Source organism: Scomber japonicus, chromosome 20, assembly GCF_027409825.1.
Source record: "Scomber japonicus isolate fScoJap1 chromosome 20, fScoJap1.pri, whole genome shotgun sequence".
Taxonomy (NCBI): Eukaryota; Metazoa; Chordata; class Actinopteri; order Scombriformes; family Scombridae; genus Scomber; species Scomber japonicus.
This window is the reverse complement of record NC_070597.1, coordinates 23,687,973-23,709,449: the sequence shown is the minus strand read 5'-3', so window position 1 is coordinate 23,709,449 and position 21,477 is coordinate 23,687,973. Positions and strand designations below refer to the sequence as shown.

General features: G+C 41.3%; 1 protein-coding gene across 1 annotated transcript; it reads left to right on the top strand.

Moving 5' to 3' along the window:
- Nucleotides 1–213: 213 nt before the first annotated feature.
- On the top strand, nt 214–19,265 carry myocd (myocardin). Its single transcript, XM_053341691.1, has 14 exons — nt 214–235; nt 6,850–7,005; nt 10,639–10,823; nt 12,177–12,184; nt 12,380–12,473; nt 12,597–12,925; nt 13,658–13,814; nt 13,922–14,434; nt 15,078–15,575; nt 16,200–16,346; nt 16,774–16,902; nt 18,390–18,447; nt 18,652–18,941; nt 18,993–19,265. The coding sequence occupies exons 1-14, from the start codon at nt 229–231 to the stop codon at nt 19,263–19,265; spliced, it is 2,844 nt and encodes a 947-aa protein (XP_053197666.1). The 5' UTR covers nt 214–228.
- Nucleotides 19,266–21,477: the final 2,212 nt, after the last annotated feature.

The window sequence follows — 21,477 nt, the reverse complement described above, 5'->3', positions numbered from 1 at the left end:
CTTGTAGTTAGTATTATGCAACAGCAGGTACGCTGCTTTATCAAAGTGAATTCTGAGTTTCTTCCTGCTTTTTTCTGTCCCGTACCTGTCTTTCCACATCTCTTTCTCATCTTTCCCCCTCTTTTTGCTCTTATTCTCCTCCTCCTCCTCCTCCACCCCCCAACTTCAGTCCTGCAGTTAAGACTTCAGCAGAGGAGGACACGAGAGCAGCTGGCAGACCAAGGCATCATGCCTCGTGAGTAACGCCTTCCAACACCGAGCTGACGCACATGCAGAGATATACACACACACACACACAAACACACACATCCACTAACATGCTGTCAGACTGCAGTTTAACAAAGACAGGGAGAAGAGTGTGAGAGACACAATGAACAAGCAAAGGAACATAAAATATAAGCTTTGGTCCAATGACTGATAAGATGAACGAGTATAAAATACTGTACGTATCTCTTTTTTTTTTTCCCGTTAGCATCACAAACAAAATTCCACTCACTTGAAGTGTATTGAGATGACAGATATCTCACACCTGGGTGAATAAAACCAAAACCATATTTATGGTCTGATACCAGATGAAAGAGAATGTTTTTGAAAATTGAGTTATTAGACATTTGTGTTTCACTACTCTGGCTTTCCCATTAAAATATGAGCATAGTTCTCCATATTTACTCAAGTTTGACCTCTCTGGGGACACTGTAACAATCTGTAAACACAACATGGACATATTAGCTTATAAAGTTCATATGGAAAGTGTATAGCATGGCCACCTGTTGAATGTAGGTCCAAAATTTACTCCTCTTTCCTTTTTTTTAGCTCTGTTTGGTCTCTTTATCTGATTCTTTAGTTGCTTATTGCTTCGCTGTACACTCACCAGCTACTTAATGATTTCTATCTGCTGTTTGGTGCTGAGCAAGTAGTGAGCTTTTTCACTGACACAGCTCCTTGTTAAGTGGGAACAGCTGCCTGCTGATGCTGGACAGTAAAGACAGTAAAGTTTCTGGCCTTAAAACCAAAACAATGAGCTGAAAGATGCTAAAACGCAACTGCAGAGCTGGGTAAGAATTATAACATTACACATTCATTTATTCCATTAAGAATTATAAAAAAGCAGCTACTAAGTCAAAAATAATGAGCTTAGTTACAAATGCAATATGTGTTGATATAAAGGATGTAAAGGTTCAAACAACCAGTGTGGGAAATATGAGCATTTATGACCTTTAATTGAGGGTCACCTTGGCTCAATCAGTAATCTGTGGAACATCTTGGACTGCATCATTTCAAGTTTGAAGCAGATCATTGAATCTGACATTGACTTGAATGAAAACAACTAAAGAACTGATTGGTGATCATCTGTTGTAGTTTTGAAACGAACCAATAAGATTAGATGCCAGCCAGCTTCCTGAAAACCACCAACCAATCAGCAGCCAGTCAGTCAGATCAGCTGCTACATGTTTTTTTTGTCTTGGAATCAAAGCTGCACTATTCTTCTCACACATGTCATGCCCACATTGTAAATGAGCGTAACCCGAGTCAAACTGTTCTAAGAAGTGGTGTCTCTCTTTACACTCCACATGAAAGCTTTAAGGACAGACGGAGAGAGAGACACAGGTAGGAAGAAAAGAAAACAGTTAAGATGACAGACGCTCTAAAGAGAAACAGACTCCACACTCCAGAGACGGATAAATCCACAAGGTACTGACAAGACACAAAGGTGGACGTAGAGGAAGCAGGTGGATATATGCACCCGGCAGTGAGAGAGAGAGAGAGACAGGCAGACAGTGCAGCCAGCGGGTAGGCAGACAGGTCGGTGAGTGACCGCAGAGGAATGCTCTCATGCTGGAAGAGGCTCAACGCAGCCAGATTTACATAGACAGTACCTGTTTACAGCATCAAAGCATGAGGCTCGCCCCCAAACACAACAACGTCCAGCCCGAGCTGCCATTTCTAAGACAGAGGCTTTGCACTTTTTAATGTCACGTAAGGCATAGCGACGAGAACATGAAGACCTGAACTACTGCACTGAGCGTACTCTTAAATCCTGAGGCTGTCCCTCAGATTAACAGCCTCTCATGTTCTGTAGGTCAGGGCAAACGCTTTGACTGCCAGCACACTACATGACACGGATGTTATACACCACTGAATATGTTCTGCATCAGCGGCTCATACAATGCTACAGTTCAGATAGTCATGAGAAAGCAAGAACGCTCACTTTGTTTGGAATGAGACGTTACACAGCAGACATCCACTTCTAAACTGAGATCTTATCGATTCCTCGTACTTTAAAGCAGCAATGTGTCGTCTTGGCAAACATTGGAGAAGTGAGCCATGCCAGTGTGTAGTTTTCTTTTTTTTTTTCTTTTCTTTCTTTTTTTTTCTTTTTGGGTCACTCGCCTGCAGGAACAACAAGAGAGGGCGACTTGGACACAGGCCAGGGATTTGTTGAATGATATCTCTGGCACCGTTTGCCATTTTCAGAGAGGCTCCAGCCTCCAGATAAAACTGCTGGTAAGTGTACGGGGGAACGGAATCCAGAGGCCCGGCGAGGCCCTATCAGTTTCTAGGAGTCTGTCACAGATAAGGCCAGCAAGGAGAAACGCAATTGGCCGACCGGGTTTTTTAAAAGAGAAATTTCAATTGGTTGTTTATCTCTTGATTGCAGGCGGTGGCGCAGATGGAAAGCGGCTCGCAAAGAGTTTGGTTTGTGCTGTTTGTTAGCACCCACGCACTCACCGTCTTATCACTCTCCAAAACATCATCCGTCCTCCCTGGCTCTTTGTGCCCCCCCCACACCACCCCCACCCCTCCATCCACCCCAACTATCAAACAATATTGGGGGGGCGACGCAGCGTCCTCCTCCGTGCTGCCGTAGATGTGATCCCTCACATGCTGGCTGGCTGTGCCTGGCTGTGTTATTCCTGCTGGGGAGATGGACACGGCACAGGGTCTGTGTATATATTACCCAGGGAACATCTGGTGTTTATTAGGCTATTCAAGAATCCACCCCAGCCTCTCAGGGCCGACTGGCGTGTGGCCTGCATAGGAGCACACTGTCTGCCTGCCGGCCACAGGTCTGCCTCTGCGCACACACACACACACACACACGTATGCTATCTAATATTTCCTCATAAAGATAATAGGGCTGTAGCTGCAGGTTTACTGTGCTTCTTCCTGCATGCTGCATAAAAACAGGCCATTTTCATTTCCACAGCAGCGGTGCTTTAATCCTCAGTGGATGGAAACACAAAGGGAATTATTCCTGCCTTAATGCACCATACGTCTTTCCTCTCACTGCACTGTTTATATTTGACAGATACAGTCAGCAGGTATATGTATTGCAATAGGTTTAAAGTGCGTTTGTGTGTTTTAATACTGCTGGAGAATGTTTAAAAGTGTTGTAAGCCAGCTTGGGACTCACAGGATCACATTACGTTATGAACGGCGCAGGGCCGGAGCGGCCGCGCTCAAAACACGTTTTCAAGCAGTTTGGTTACACAGTTTAAACACACTTAAAGCTCTATGTATGCCTGTGATGTCAAATCAGGTCTTAAATCAGGCCGGTCACTGACAGGAGGGGTGTTTGGGGGGAGGAGGGGAGGAGGGGCAGGGGACTGAGTGGGCAGCTCAGTTATAAACAGATGATGATGTCACCCTGCTGGTGGACAGAGACAGCGTGCCAACATGACCACTTCCCCTCTGAGGAAGAGCACACTGGACCATCCCCTCTGTCTGTCTGACTGTCTGTGTGGCCCTCAGTGCTGCACCGCTCTGTTACATCCCTCCATCCTCACTTCTCTTCTGTCTCCCTTCCTTCTTTCTTTCTTTCTTTCTTTCCTTCCTTCCTTTCTTCCTTCCTTATTTCCTTTTCCAGCATTTTTTTACTACTTTACTTGATCTGCCTACTTGATCTGCCTATCTTATTATTCTTTCAACCTTTCATTCTCTTTCTTTCATTCTTCTACTGTTCTTCTGTCCTTTTCTATCTTCGTTTTTCAACCTTCAACCATCTTTTTTATTATGCTTATTTTTTCTTTCTTACCTTTTTTTTATTTTCTCTTCCTTCCTTCCCTCCATGCTTTCTTTCTCTTTCTTTCTACTGTTCCTCCCTCCTTTTCTCCCTTCATATTAATACTTTCATATCTACTGTAAATATATCTATTTTATTATTGTGCTTATTTTTTCTGTTATCTCTTTTTTAATTCCTCTTCCTTTTTTCCTTACTCCATTTTTATTTTGACTGACTCAATCTTAATCTATACTTCCAAATTTTTCCTTTCCTTCCTTGTTTTCATTTTTCTATTTTTCTTCACTGTCTTATTTAAACCGTCATATCTATTCTAAATTTCTCTCTTTCTTTCTTTCTTTTGCACTCTTTGCTTCCTTTCTGCAACATCACATCTATCGTCCGTCCCATCTTCCTTTACTCTTTGTTCTTTAGCTCATTTCCACTGTATTAAAGCCACAGCAATCTTTAATTATTTCTTCTTCTATCCATCTATTATCTACCTGCTTATCTTGTTCACTGCATAGCTGGGTAGGAGCCTTTCCCAGCATGCATTGGGCAGACTGACACATTCCGACTCCTGCAAGTTATTTAGAATTCCCAAATCAAAAGGAATCCCCGTCTGTCTGTCTCTCTTCATCCCTTCTTCTTATCCATTTTTCCTTTCCTTCCTTAATTTGTTGTTTCATCCTCCTTCCCTAATAGTTATCCCTCCTTCTGTATTTTCCTCCATCCTTTCATCCTCTCATCTGTCTCTATTCCTGTGTTTCATAGAGAATGATGTGTAATGTGAGTATTTACTGTATTTGGAGATTAAAAGTGATTCATACTGAGCAATCTAAATTTAATTTTCCTGTAGGTTTTTTTTGTCTTTTAAAGCATTATTTTTCAGATCCATTTTTCATCAAGCAGTCTCTACCTGAGCTGTCCAGCACAAAGCTCCATATCATTCATTTCATTTTGGCTCTGAATCTTATTCCATCCCTCAGATTTGCCCTCTGAAAAATCTGACTCAAATTATATTTGACCAAATAAGTGCTGTTGCTCATTCTTGAACTCAGATAATCAAACTGATTTCGGTGTGCTCGGCTGGGTAATCAGTCCTGCGAGCGCTGCGGATAGATTTTAGGCCAGGCCAGGTTAGCTCTGGACATGATTATTTATACTGGATTTCACAGTGAGAGATTGTGGAAGGTAGAAAATCTCACCCGCTGGAGCCCTTTAATTACAGCCACTCCATTTATTTTTTTAGTGCTCAAAAGTGTCTGGCTGGACTGAGAGTAGAACAGCTGGACAGATATTAGAACAGCTCCAAACCTGAAATACTGGCTGAGGGTAGCAATGATGGAAACAACAGCTGAATGCTACACAGGGAGCTAATGGCTAGCTGTGCATCTAAATACATAGATTTTGTAGATTTAGAGTTTTTTGTTGAACACATTACCCAAAATATGAGACAAGAAATGACATTGACATCATTTAGTGTAAATGTAAATAAAAACATCATCTTGATTGATACACTTTGTAACTGAAGTAGCAGAAAACAAGATAAAACAAATACTGTATATAAATGATGATTCAGTCTTCTAGTTGAAATGTTATTATAGCAGTGAAAATACAGCATCCATGTCATTGGAAATAGAGTTTATCCACAGAGTACTGACAGCTTTGACAAAGGCTAACACATACAATATATCAGTGATGGATTCACAGTCTCTAGGGTGAGGTTCAGTAGAAGTTGTATATTTTTAAGCATTTTGTCCTGTATTTGATGGCAGATAGTAAATGAAGGGAGAGAAAGAGGGTACGACACGCAACATGAGTCCCTAGCTGGAATGTCTCAGTTATGTGCCTCAATTAGTCAGCTATCAGGCCACCCTCAATAAATACACAACATTTATTAAACTAAAAGTATTATCTGCAGACTGTTCTCAGAGTATCTCAGGTTGCTTTGCTACTCTGCTTATTTAAAAAAAACATTTGAATGTGGGAAAATATTTTTTTTTTTTATCAGTTAGTGTTAGTGATAAAGTGGATGCCGCGCGAATGAACAGAACATGTCTGATTGGATCCTGGGCCTGGTGAAATGTACTCGTTAATGAACTCAGAACTCAACAGAGTTCTTTCTGTTATTTCCCTCCAGTCTCCTTCTTCCTCCTTCCTTCTCGCCTCTTTGTATGTGCCTCCGTTGTAAGCACAAACTAGCAAAAGTATGTTAGCTGTAGGCTAGCTAGCAACTGACGCACTAGCCGTTTCTGTTATTTCCCACCACTCTCTCTCCTTCTGCCTACATGTACTGTTTGTGCCACAGTTGTACTCGAAAAAATACAGTGTATGTTAGCTGTAGGCTAGCTAGCAACAGAATAACTAACCATGTTGAGTTTAACTTCCGACTGAACTGAGAACTCAACAGAGACTCTGGTTCATTCTATTTACCTTCAGTCTCTCTCCTTCTACCCCTTGCCTCTGTATGTGCCACGGTTATCAGTGCAAAATACAGAGTGTATGTTAGCTGTAGGCTAGCTAGCAACAGGCCCACACTTCTCCCCTTAGCCTCTGTTTGTTTATGAAACAGTCATAAAGACCCGGAATATGCGCACATTTTTTGCTAATGTTTACCTCACGTGGACTCATCTTTATGCCGCGTCTTTTTTACTTCATATGAAGTAGTGCTGCCTAAAATATGGTTTTCCTTTAGTCTGAATGCAAACCAAATCACCTAAAGTTCCCCATAATTATAGCTAACTTTAGTAAATGTACTGACCCCCTCTATGTACAGACTTGTATATCAGTGTTTCCCTGGTGTGTCCCGTGTTGTTGATGGTGTGGTCCTGCTGTGTGTTATCCAGACCTGGTCTCAGACGGCTCCTCTCTAGAGGCCCAGATGAGGCTAAAGCGAGCCCGGCTCGCCGAGGACCTGAATGAGAAGCTGGCTCTCAGGCCGGGGCCCCTGGAGCTGGTCCAAAAGAATATCATTCCCCTAGACTCTGCCGTCACAATGACAGGTATCAGCAAAGAGATGCTACAGTGCAGTATAACACACCTTTATGCACATGCATCTCACCCTGCCAGACTCCGTGTGTGTGTGTGTGTGTGTGTGTGTGTGTGTGTGTGTGTGTGTGTGTGTGTGTGTTTGGTAATCCCACAGCGTTGGTTTGTTCTAAGTAGGAGAGCATGCCTCCTAATTGTGTGTGTGTGTATATTAACAAAACCATTGTTCAGGTCAGTTACTCAGCAGTACAAAGCACTCTGTTGGAGATAGTAATCTAACCAGCATGCACTTTAAAGACTGCACTGCTGGACTTCAACACAATCACGTCATTTTGTCAAACAAGCACCAACTAAAAGTAGAGTGTTTATTGTAGAGTCTTTTATAAACGTGATGTTCCTCCTTCACAGAGAGCTTTTTCTGACAACAGCATGAATTCTCTATCACTTGAAACCATTAATGCAAGTAAATATCGTTAAAGACTTTGATGATCCATTGCTGATATTGTTATAGTAACCAACAGGACCCTCAAATCCCCTACAGTACATCTCACTGTTAATGTCACCAAAACTACAGCTAAAAAAAGATTGAGTTTTTAACTGAATCTTAAATTGTATTGTAATCTAATTTTTTGCCTGTGGTTGCATTAGAACCATTGGTACCATTTTCTTATAATGCACCCTTTATAAAGGATTTATAAGCTGGAGCTATTGGCTTTGTTAAACCATTTAATAATGCTGTATAGGTCAATTATAAGCTATTAATAAACAACTTCAGGGTTCCTGAATCCCTCTGAGTGGTTGAACCATTTGATCACTTAGAAAGTGATTTATTACCACTTTAACATTTACAACTGCAGACTTTATGGATTAAAAACCCTTTGTTATTACAGTACTTCTTAGCATTCATAACTGCAGACCAGGTGACCTATCATAAAATAAGTAACTAATAAGCATCAATTAATGCTGCATGAGGAACACAAGCCAGCAGCCCCAAGTTTGTTTATATTCATGGATTAAAACTGATATAAAGCATTACAAGTTATTTATTAACCATTAATAAACTTAGAAATCCTTTGTAATGGGGGATTTATTTAAAAGTGTAACCAAACGACCAGTTTCCTGTTGTTCCCCTTCAGTGTGATTTACTTTTTCTTTTTTTTCTTTTTTTTTTGGCAAGGAAAGCTATTTATTTGTATCTCTTACTGAAAGAATGTTATTTGTATTTTTAGACTTTGTGCTCATTTCTAGAGATTACCAGAGGTTAGTTCAGATCTCTAAAAATGCACTTATTTTAGCTCAGTAAAGGCACATTTTCTTCAAAAAATAAAAGAGGTGTTTTGACATCAGGATTTATACAGAAAATGTATATTACAGATTGAAGTGTTTGGGGAGCCCTCTTGAAATATTCCACTTGTCCAGTGTTTGATGTCATGAGATATAAAGCTTGGACACTGCGTTGATTTACTGCCAAGCGGAGAGAGTCAGGCCTCGCACTGTTTGTCCTCTAGTGCCCAACATGTTACTCACTGTCTCTATATCATTCCTGGCAGTGCATGTAGTGTGTTTTTTTTAAGACTCGGGGTGTTTTAGCGGTTTTATGTTTGCCCCCTTGAGCTTCCAGTAAACATGTTGCGTAAAGGCTGCAGTCAGCTGGTTTACACTACCTCTGCAGGAGGAGGGGAACACGCTTTATTGAGATGAACAGCAGCTGTATTTGGTTCCACCCTTTTTCTTTAGAAGTGTGTTTGCAAGTAAGTGTGTGTTTGAGTTTTTGAGTGCATCCTCGTGTGTGTGTGTGTGTGTGTGGGTGTACCTGTGTGTATGTTTGTACCCTCTCTCTGCTTTGTGTCTCAGCTTTAACTGGGCCGTGCGGCTCCAGGCAGCCACCTACAAAGCTGCGTGACAGGACCAGGCTGCTGCCGTTCCCCCCTCGCCTGCAGCATTAACCCCTCACCTTAAAGCTCCATATCCTCCAACACAACACACACTCCCAACAATTGTTTCAACCCCTGTTCTGTACTTTTGGAAACTATGTGACCCGTCGTAACTCCTAAACCAGCCACTTGAAAAGCGGAAGTGTCCGCGGCTCGCAGATTTCCTGTAATTCTGCCAGCTCAATCTCCCGGTGACATCAAATTGACTTAAAGACTCGTGGAAAACAGCATGTACTGGACTGTATATAGCTGAGAGAAAATGCATGAGCCATCAGTGTGTGTGTATCTGTGTGTGTTGGTATGTATGTGTGTGACAGAGTGATAGGAGGGGAGAGGGAACCAGTGATTAAGGAGTTAAACATGAACAGGTGGGAGGAAATGGCATTTAGGACAATGATCTAGATTAAGCTGTGTGTTAAGCTTTGTGTGTGTGTGTGTGTGTGTGTGTGTGTGTGTGTGTGTGTGTGTGTGTGTGTGTGAGTGTGTGTGTGTGTGTGTGTGGAGGTCATTGAGTTGCACAGAATGGGGCTGGTGCTGTGATTGAAACCAGGGTCTGTTCCTGCCTGTCACATGTTTGGATGCAAAAAGAGAATCTTATACCTCTACACACACACACACATCAACACTCACACAACCCACACACCAATACACTCCAACCTTTACCACCTCCCTCTCCGGGCTCTCTCCCTCCGGCTCCGGTTTAGATAGGCGCTCTTAGCTCCTCCAATCGAAACTGTGCCCTCTATCAGTCCGGCCAATCAGGAGGTAAAGCGAACGTGTCGGTCTCTCACCCACACAGCGTAACACCTCTGTGCTGAGTGTCAGTGACAGACGGGCAGTGTGTGAATACCACTTCTCACATAGAGAACATACATCATAAACAACATGCATCCTTCAGTGACTGTGTACAAGAACATTTCATTCATTTCAGCTGTGCTCCGTTTTCATTTTACCTTCAAATAAAAAGCTTTAGATCATTTCATTCACATCCTGTCTGATATCATCCAACTGTTTGCGCTTCTTGCCCCATTGGACTTCTTTTTAGCAGTGTCAGCATGTTTTCACATATATCAATCAATCAGTTACACAATGTGGTGAGAACTTCATCATACTTATTAAAAATGATGTTTAAAACTACAGCTGGAACCATCAGTCGATTAACCAGTCAGCTGAATGGTATAAAAAATAAAATGGTTATTCATTTAATAATTAATCATCAGTTTTATTGGTCATAATTGAGTCTATTTGTGTTTTGGACCACTGGTCAGACCAAACATGCAATTTCAGTACTTTATATCACTATGGGCTTATTCATTTTCTTGCATTTTGCAGCCCAAAAACACAAGTAATCAAGATAATTTTCAAATGAAACAATTATTATAATCAGTAGTTGCAGCCCTAGTGGAAACTATGAGGTTCTTTAATTCATATTTATTGATTTTGAGATGCCACGTAATGATGAACCCTATAATGATGATTTCAGACAAGGTTAACTTCTAACTGACTAATCCAGGCTTTAACAAACCTGCTTCCTCACTGTTATATTAGTCTGGATTATACCTGCAGCTGTACAGTTATCTATTATTAGTGGCATGTATGTACACAGTCCTGGATTGAAGGAAAAGCCGATGTTATATTTGACTGGACTCGTCCTTTAAAAGCATGTTATGTGTTACTCCTCCTTCTCATCTCTCTCTTTTGTCCTCCTTACAGTAAATCATGGTAAGTTCCCCAAACAAGAGGACTCGTATGCGTTTGAGGAGGACAGCAGCAGTGAGAGTCTGTCTCCAGAGCAGCACCACAGCGATGAGTCTCAGGGCTCGGCCTGCCCTTCGTCCGAGGCCGTCGGCAGTACACCCTCCTCCTCTTCCTCACCTGCCCTCACCAGCACACGACAGGTAACCACCCCCTTGCCCCCAAATCCTCTTTTTTCCATCTGTTTCTCCCTCTATCTTCCTGTTGCACCTCTTGCAGATCTGTTTCACTGCTCCATCAATGCTTTGCTCGCTCTGCCCTCCGGTGGCGTCAAGCGTGAACTACACCTTCATCCTCAACGTCCTCTTGTTATCGGCTGACCGTTGGACTGAGTTGAACTAAGCAGGTGTCACATTCCAGCAGGCCGCGCCATCTTGCCGGCACAGCTGCCTTTATTTCCCTAACTCCTTACCTTTCACTCACGATGACCTCATTCCAACGGTCGCCGTCAGCAACGGTCACTCTTTAAAAATTTATGTTGTTTATATGTGTTAGACTGTTGCTCTCTGACTGGCTCCAACTGAATCATCCACTCACAGTTTCTAGTGTCGGTTTGAAATGTCTGGAGCTTTTTGGAACACTTTTTAGAAGCGAAGCGGCAATACATGTGCATTTTTTCCTGATAATTACTCCATTTGGATTACAAACCGTCTGTCTTACTACAGTCAACACCTCCATGCCTCAATTAAACAGAAACATTTAGACCAAAATACATAAAATCTAGGACAACAATAGCACTTTTATATGTCATTGTTTAGTTTTGTTTGGCACAAGTCATTCATCAGTGGGAGGAGATCATAAAACAGCTGGATGGATAAACCTGTTTCACTTCTAAACAGACCAGTTCATCAAATGTAGCGGGGGGGGGGGGGGGGGGGGGGGGTGTAAAATATACTCTTTGTGTGCAACTGGATGATGCATTCAGGTTGTATACTATATCTTTATTCTGATGTTTATGTGCAGTTGTAACTCGTCATTTTGGACATGCCAACAATTTTTGAGTAATTAATTGCAATTAGTTGAACTGCTGTTTCTGGTTCTAGTCTTATCCTGTTGTGTCTTTGTTGTTTGCATTTGTTCCATAATTTACAATTCAAACTTGAAGTAGACAGTGATATTCAGCATTTGCCTATGACCGAAACTGATGTTTATTGTTGTAACAGATTAATCCATCATTTTCTTTTCTACCCATGTTAGCAGTATGACCCTAGGGATGTCAATTTCAATCTGTCAGTCAGCTCACCCCTTTGGTACCAACTGAAATATCTCAACTATATATGGATAACATTCGGTTGCACATATAAACATATGTTCCCCACAGACAGTTGTGGAAATATGTTTTCTTTTAAGTCTTGCATTCCAAATGTTACTACAAGTAGAACATGCAACATGTGATTTTGATTCTGACAGAACCTCTGCACTGATATATTATAGTATTGGATTATAACCAATGCATGAACACCTGAGCACCATTTGAATGATACATCTGGTTGCAGTCGAGCCAGTTCTACCTATTGTATATAAACTGTGGTTTAATTTACTGCTTTAAAAAAAATGTCAGTAGAAATGTGAATGAACTCTCACTGGATATATTGGTTTAAACACTGTCTCATCACATACTCATTTTAAAAAGATACATTTGAGTGGATTGATAAGAAGAGACTAGAAATCATTGTTTTTGTGTACAGGGGGGCACAAGCAGAGACCCACCTGATCAAAGCCAAGATGAAGGACTGTCTGGAGCTAACAACAGCCAGGCGACTCCCCCAATACCTGTTCCTGCTATTGTCAAGGTCAGTCAGTCCTTAACTATTGATTGTTTTTTTACTTTAAACACATTGAAAACTAGTGTAAACGTCTTGTTAACACCATAACCTGCATATTTATTACTATTTCACCTTCCTTCCTCTGAACAGTCAAAGACGACAGACAAGAACCGACACAAGAAGCCCAAAGATGTGAAGCCCAAAGTGAAGAAGCTCAAGTACCACCAGTACATTCCTCCGGACCAGAAGGCCGAAAAGTCGCCTCCGCCCATGGACTCGGCCTACGCCCGACTCCTCCAGCAGCAGCAGCTCTTCCTGCAGCTGCAGATCCTCAGCCAGCAGAAACATGCTCACACACACTCACAGACGCAGCACTCGCAGCAGCATACACACACTCCACAGACACCGGCCCAGGTCCAGGCTCAGCAGAGGCAGCCCACTTTCAGCTACCAGCCCCACCCACCAGCACAGACCCAGAAGTGAGTCACACCACTGGACACATAATGACTCAAGATACACCTTACTCTCTTTTTTTAAGGGGCTTTCAATCTCATGATCTCATTATCTATCAAACTTTATATATATAGCATCTTTTATACAGGCTAATGTAGTTCAAAGTGCTTTGTAGTTGATTGACAAGCTGATAATAAGATAGAACAAGTGACAACATAAAGAAAAGGAATAAAAATGAAAAGGAATAAAAATAAGAAAAATAAGGATGATCAAATAATTAGAAAACTTAAATAAAATAAATTAAAGAGAATAATAGAAAATGTTTATTTAAAGTTAGAGTAAAAAAACAAAGTTAAAATAGATTAAAAAGACAAAATTAAAATGAAAGAAATGTCATTACAGCTTCACACTTTATAATACCAATTTTACAGAAAAAAGATGGATTAAAAAGTCTTATTTCTTTTTACACTGTATTTAAATTATTAACTGTTTAATTTATTGATTATATCTGTTCTCATTTGAGTCCTCCTTCTGTTTGTTTTCAAGTTGGATAATGGAGGATAAACTGAAACCAAAGAAACACCTCACTTCTTACTAATGTTAAAAAACTGATTTATAATGTATTAGTTAAAGTTTTAGTCCTTTATAAATGGTGCCTAATTCAAAAGTAGTGCTGAGCTGATGTATTTTATTGTTGTTGTTATTATTTTACTATGTGTTTCTATGAGAGACTGAACCATTGATTTGTCCCTCTGCAGAGGAAGCAGTGAGCAGATATCAGCTTGCAGCTCCAGTGTTCAATCCTGCACAGCCAACAGCAACTCGTCCTCTCCGGTCAAGAACACATATCCCAACCAAAGCAACATCTCACCGGTCAAACCTGGGCCCCTGCCAGCCAACCTGGACGACCTAAAAGTAGGTGTTGATGGAAAGAAATGTCAACTACAGTACACTAGAAATTACTGTATGTGTGTCCACGTGTTGTTGAAATCTAAGTAATGTTTTTGTTGTTGCTATGTAAGGTATCAGAGCTCAGACAGCACCTGCGTATCCGTGGCATGCCTGTCTCTGGCACCAAAACCGCCCTCATTGAGCGACTCCGACCCTTCAAGGACTCCAATGCAGGGTCCTCGCCCTCGGGCTCCTCTGACATCACCACTGTGACCTTCCCCGTGACTCCAACGGGCTCCCTGTCCTCCTACCAGTCCCCGTCCTCCTCCAGCGCCCTATCCCAGGGAGGCTACTACCCTTACCCCAGCACCTCCTCCACCCCTCCCATCTCGCCGGCTTCCTCCGAGCTGTCCCTCAGCGGCTCGCTCCCCGACAGCTTCAGCGACGTGCCCATGTCTTCGCCCACGCAGTTCGCCCTGCAGCCGTCTCCGGCCCAGCTCGGCATGGAGGACGGCCTGGGAGGACCGAGGGCAGGGGAGGGCGGAAGCATGGACGGCCTGGAAGCGGAAAAAGATAAAATGCTGGTGGAGAAGCAGAAGGTGATCGAGGAGCTGACGTGGAAACTGCACCAGGAGCAGAGACAGGTTGGTGACATCTGTGTGTCCGTCTAATAATAACCTATATTAAAGATTCTAACTTTAATAGGCTGTAACCCCAACACATAGACCTTTATGACGGAACACATTTGGGCACGTGACAGTTGGAAAATCACAGGTGTCAATACTAAAATGAATGATGACTGAATTCCACAACCACATGACGGCTTACTGTCATGGGACACTCAAATAGAAACATGTAAGCAGTGAGTAACACCTGTGATTTTACTGCTGTGTCAAGAAGTTATTTATGGCCCTCACATGTATCATATAAATTGACCATACTAGCACGATCATTTTCAGATATTTAGTTACATTAGTTTGTTAAAACTTTTAATATATAAGAGGAATATAGAATTTGCTTCTGAAGTTGCTCGTCTCATTTAATAAAACTGAATGTGAGACTTTTTCTCCTCCACCTAAAAAATGTTGTATCATTTATCAGTCTGACAATAATGACTAGGGATACTATTTACTGCACTACTGGAACTGGTCATCTACAGTGTCTCATTAAGGGGAAATAGGAATTCATGATACAAAATGATACATGTTGCCATTAACAAGCTAAAATCTTGCCAAGTGTTTGTAAGAAGTATATTAAAGTGCTTATTGGTATATTTATCTTTGCCAGGTTGAAGAGCTGAAGATGCAGCTCCACAAGAGGAAACGCTGCTATGGAGCAACGCAGGACACCGTTCCTCCTCCATCTCAGTCACACCACCCCTCCATGCACCACCAGCAGACTACAGCCATGATGGGCCAGCATTTTTTTGGGGTGACAATCAAACAAGAGCCCATGTCCCTCTCCTCCAGCTGCCCTCTCTCCTCTCCCAAACAGCTCAAGAGCCCTCCTGGGAGCTGCATGGAAGACATGGGACACTGCAACGCTTCACTCTCCAATATGGGGGGCCATGGCGGGCCACAATGTATGGACACGGCCCCTTCTTCCGGCAGCCCTTCCACTATGTCTGCTTTCCTCAGTCCACAGTGCTCACCGCAAGACTCGCCCATTGGAAAGCCCTCTAGTAGCCCCCAGCCTTCTTCTCCTAATAACCCCTACCTGCTATCACCTCCGCTGGGAAGGGACGGCTGCGGTCACCCCCAGCCCAACAGAGCACGTAACATGCAGGTATGAGCCTGCCTAATCTGACTTAAGTAATAAATTATGTAATAAAAATGTTTAAAAGGAAAACAAATGGGTAAATTACTATTTTACTTTTTAATACATTTAAAAGTGGCTATTATATTATTAAAGAGCAAAGACTGGGATACCATCAAAACAAACTAGTTTTCCCCTCTCAGTTCCAAAATATAAAAAAGGTGTGGCATGTGGAGGGTTCACACAATGTTTGACCATCCATCAGCTGAAGCATATTCATTCCTTAGAGGACTAGTGTGGAGGATTTAGTGGCATCAAGTGGTGAGGTTACAGATTACAACCAATTGAATACTCCCTCCATCCCCTTCCAAGCATGTAGGAGAACCTACAGGCACCACAAAACTTTGGTTTGTCCATTCTGGGCTACTGTAGAAACATGGCTTGCTCCATGGAAGAGGACCCACTCCCTATGTAGATATAAAGGGCTCCTTCTGAAGTGACGAAAACACCATTCTTATTTCCGGGGGTTTACACAAATGAAAACGTACTTATGAACATTACATTCCATTTCTGGATGTTGCCTTAATGTACTGTACATATCTCTTTATTATGTATGTTTTCTAACACGTTTCCATCACCTGTGGCTAACTACAGATGCAGCAGAAGAGTGGTGGCCAGCCACTGAACTGTTCTTATCCTTCTGACCAAAGAGGCCTTCAGGGAGTCTTTCCCAACTCAGCTGATTGTGGCCTTAACCACAACGGCTCAGCCAAGGCTGAGAACCCTAATATGCAACCAAAGGTAAATAAAACAGCAACAGATAAAAGCAATGTGTTGTTGTCATGTCAATGTCATGTACTTTATCTGAATCACCACACGTTCACATAACCATTTTTCTCCTTCTTCCATTAATTTGTGATCTGTCTCTGACCCTCAACAGTCGTCTTCTGTTTTGAGGTTCATGTCACTCTTGTCATATCTCTGCTCTTTGAGAAAGAGTTCATCTGTCTTTATCACACATTCCTTCACATGTCAGTGACTTTTCCTTTACAAGAACACAACGCCGAGCCTTTTCCTAAAATATAATGTAAAGGTGATGAGTTTATTCAATCACAAGGGCCTCATCAGTTGTTCTCCATGCTTTTGTTATCTGTAATATACTCACATTCAGTAAGCACCCTACTCTAATTGGTAGGCTAATGTCACTTCTCACCTATTTTTCATATAGATGTCAGTATTGCCCTCTCCTCGTCATGCTGGCCAAAAGTGCCAGGTCTCTACCCCTGCCTTCAGTAGCTCAGATTCAGCTGCATCTGACTTAAGACAGCCCCCATGCTATGAGGATGCAGTCAAGCAGGTAAATTCAAGTCCATGCTAAAATTCCCTAGATAATGGCTGGACATAGATTTTATTTTACCTATCGGCGTTGGTCTAATTCCACTTTTTTTCTGTCTTCTTTTTGGTCTCTTGAATTCCATCACCTGTATTGCACCTCTTTTTTTCACCCATCGCTTTGTCCACCGCACTGACTGTTTTCAACCTTTACCAAGCCTGAAGCAGATTGTTTTTTAGACATATAAACATTTCTTGAGGGCAGATAAACTATTGGTTGAGTTAAAAGAACAAATAAACAAATAAGTGTAACATACATTGGCTCGACTGATACTATAAGTATCAGTTTGTATGTTGGCTGATAAGCAATAATAAATGTGAGTATTGAAATGTCAAATGTACTATACAATGTCTCAATTGCATAGTTTGTCCAACAGGAGGCACTCATTTTCAGCTGTAAAATGTCCCAATTAATACACACCTTGGTCACAATTCTTAAAAGAATCCTTATCAAAAACGTGTGTCATGAACTTATCCAACATTACTGGTTTGTTGTTTTTCTGTCCAATATCAATATTGGTATCAATCTCACCTTAAGTTTTCTCCATAATAACTTGCTGGTAACATCACTCATTCTTTCAAAATATATAAAACACAATGAAAGCTACTTTTTTTACACTGACATTCATGATGTTGCAGTACACATTATAATAGTTACACTGTACCCATTTGAAACTGGACAGTAACCAAAGGTACTAGCTTGCTAGCTAACCTAGAAAAGCTAATGCAGAAAACCTGTCAAGACTGCATTTTTAATCAGTCAGTTCATGCAAATTAGAAGGTAGTTTTGGTAGAGGAGGTAGGCAGTTTGGGTGTTATCTGATATCTGGAGACCCAGTACATTTTACTAAGAGTTAACAGCCATGCTAGCAGCTAAGTGAGGCTGTACCTAGGCACAGCAGTGCTTTGACCTAAATGTCTCACCTAACATCCTCCTCAGACCCTCAGTGACTGAAAAGGGAGTTGGGTGATCACCAAAGGCAGTGGGATCCATCTAATAGATCCCTGATAAGAGCTATCCCTTTTTCTTCTTTTTTTTTCTTCAAAAAAATCTAATTTGAAAAAACACTCAATGCTCAATTCGAACATAACCTTCAGAGCATAATTCAAAAGTATGTTGTAGAATTAATGTCCTGTTCTATTGCAATGCCTCTACTGCCTCACTTTATTGACAAAGTAATGTTTCTGGAAGGCACACACATTTACTTGAAAATCTAGCTAACTAGTAGACAGTGGTATTGTTGACTTAGATTTATCTCAACCAATAAACTGGTCTGTCTCCAAAAAATGTTTGTATCACCAAAACACTGTTCTGCAAGTCTGAGCAGACTGCTTGAAAGCCTGCATCTTTTTATGTAAACTCTTTAAATGTAATTGGATTGTACTTTTTATTAAAACATTCTTCACTTAATAAAAATAGTCACTTTTTGTTTACTTTTATTACCATTACAGCAACTGACCAGAAGTCAGCAGATGGATGAACTTCTGGATGTGCTCATAGAGAGTGGAGGTAAGGTGAAATTTGACAAAATTTTAGCGTCCAGAAATAAAACTGTAGCTGGCACAGAACATGCAAGTTGGTTTAAAATCTACTCGTGAATCACCAAGTGGATCAGTTTATAATTTGACCTGTCAGTCACAGTCTTACCTCACACATGGGTATCAGATTCCGCCACCTTTTGTGACCCTCCCTCCTCTCCTCTTTCTCTTCAAGAGATGCCAGCTAACGCCAGAGAAGAGGGGGAGAGGTCCTCTCTAACCAAAGTTGTGCCTCACATTACTGTGTCCTCAGGGTGTCCCAGCCTCCTCGTCCCGAGGTTCCACCGACACTACGAACACCTGTCCCCCACCCAGCTCCCTTATGACCACTCGGCCAATCACATCGCTGACAGCCATCTGGAGACTCTGCTGGGCAGTCCCATTGGGCGGGGAGGAGAGGTAACCCTTCTTAAAATGGCCACAGAGGAGGGGGGCCAGGAAGACGAGGGGAACAGAGACAGCGAAGTGTACGGCAGCCCCCACAATCACCACCGCCACCCTCACCATCCACAACAGGACAAACTTCTGACCAACAGAGATCTGATGGACACTCCTCTGTCGCCCATCAGCAAGGTGTCCGCAGTACCCGAGGTGCAGGGGATGGTCAGCATGACCTTCAGTGAGACACCTTGGGAGACGATGGAGTGGCTGGACCTGACGCCACCCAGCTCAGCCACAGCCTTCAGTGTCGCTCCGCCCAGCGGGCCCAGCATTTTCAACACAGAGTTCCTGGATGTCACAGATATTAACTTGAACTCTGCCATGGACCTTCACTTGGAGCACTGGTGAAAGCAGCACCACTACCCAAGTGCCTGCTGACAATAATCAAGCCATCAGCAGCCAAATAAAATACACCAGCTTGCAAGTAACTGTACGGACAGCTGATATCAGCTATGACCATACCAAAGAACTATTGAATTCTACTCATAGCAGCTTCAGTCCAAGTGCCAGAATCTGCTCGTTTGAATCCAGTGGGAAATGACATTATGCATAGACTATTAGCTTACATCCAAAGATTTATGACATTTTACTACAAAATTTTATTTTGACATTGTCTCCACTTCACTGAACTGAGTTTCTTATGTTGCCGTCATACCCAGAATCCAAAGACTAGGTGCTTTTTGACATGATCTTTGTCCTTTTTGGACGATGATGCGCACAACCGCCAAATGTGTATGACAGAAGAGACATGAAGGATTTTCCAGATAATGGAAAGACATTATTACAGTGCTTTATACCAACACTTTATGCAATATCAGTGTTACGCCATCTAGACTTGAAGACAAATGTTGACAATCATTGTATACTTTCTGAGTCTATGTGTGTATTACTGGAAAAAAAGGAATTACAAAGTGAATTGGATTGCTTAGTACGGCCATTTTGTAAATATCATAACTGTACTGACAGAGACAAGTTGACGTCTGCATATTTTGTCAGTGGTGTGGGAGAAGACACAAACCACAAATCAAGTGTATTATGTAATCAGTTCATCATTTGATGTAAATATGGAAAAAAAAAATCTCACCGTGCACCTTTAGCTTAATACACATTTGTCACAGTTTGCTTGAGCTTAGAGTATGTTTGTAGAAATGGTTGTCATTCCTTTGAAGGGCCTTTTTTTATACATGTTTCTTTTCACTATTTGGCGTATTTATCCACAGAATGAGATTATGGAGAGACATTCATGTCTTTAAAAAATCTTTGGTCTTATTAGTTGTAATCGGCAGAAAAATGGTGCCTTAACAGCTTTCATCATACATTTTTTTATACCAATTCCCCCTTTTTAGTGTTAGTGATCTACCATTCCCTGGAAGATATTGATATATATTAATATAGGAAGCTTCAAGAAATGTCAGTTTTTCATTTTTGCGTTTACACAATTAAGATATTTTTGTGTTAATGCAAAGTCAGGCAAATGTTTAAGAAAAGTACATAAAATCTCATCTCTATTTTTTTCTCACCAAGTCCTTACAAATTGTCACCCTTTCTATTTCCAGGCCAATCACAGTTATTTATTCAGTGTTTTTATATTTGTACTTTATCCTGTATTTATACTGACATTCCTTTCTAATCGATTGGGGCTTTTTTTGATTTACCAGAAAACTCCAGTGCTACCATTTTGACCACGGACATTTCTTAGTAAATGAATTCTCTTTTTTTTCTTTTTTTTAAAAAATGTGACGCAAACTAAAGGAACCACTTTTTAAAAGCCATGCTTTCTTAAATCTACTTCTTTTCCTTTAAGAATAATAAGAAGCAGAAATGTCCATTATTAGCACTTGTGAATAGGAAAATGTAATATATTCAAATCTTTACTGTGAATACTGCCTTTTAACTCAGCACAAACTTGCACCAAAAGCCAGCCTATACACACAGTAGTTAAACTAAAAAAGTAGGTTTCAGTTTTGGTCAGTGAATGTTTTTAGCACATAACAAAATACTTTGACATTTTGGGAAATTGACTTTCTTGTTGCGGGATAAATAAGAAGATAGTTACTGCTCTCTTATCTGTCCGGTAAATATAAGTCGTTAATTTAGTTTAGCATGAAGACTGGAAACAGAGGGAAACGGCTAGCCTTCGTTGGAAGCTAATGGAAGCTAACGAAATCTGCCTACCATCAGCACCTCTTACTTAATCTTTCTTAACTGTGAGATATTAAGCCACAATGAGCTCCTACCGTTGTTCCCTATCCTTAGCAACATGTTTTTCCTCAAGTTAGTCTAGCTCTCTTAGCACTCATTAATATGTACGTTAAATCTAGCAAATAACCCCTCGTAAAATCGCAACTTGCTATTCTGTTCTTGTTCATGCTAGCAGCACTAGCCAAAAAATAACCCCGTTTCACCACAATGCTTCTACATTTTAGTTTTATATACATTAAACAAGTAACATATAAGGCATCAGCTGCTTCGCATTATTTCCAGTCTTTATGTTAAGTTAAAATAAGCTAGCTGTCTCCTAGCTTCAACTTCATACTTACTATACAGACATGAGAGTGGC

Coding starts and splice junctions, on each gene's coding strand:
- myocd (XM_053341691.1), top strand. Junction 13,815..13,921: donor CCAACCTGGACGACCTAAAA/GTAGGTGTTGAT, acceptor TTGCTATGTAAG/GTATCAGAGCTCAGACAGCA. Junction 16,903..18,389: donor ATGAGGATGCAGTCAAGCAG/GTAAATTCAAGT, acceptor TTACCATTACAG/CAACTGACCAGAAGTCAGCA.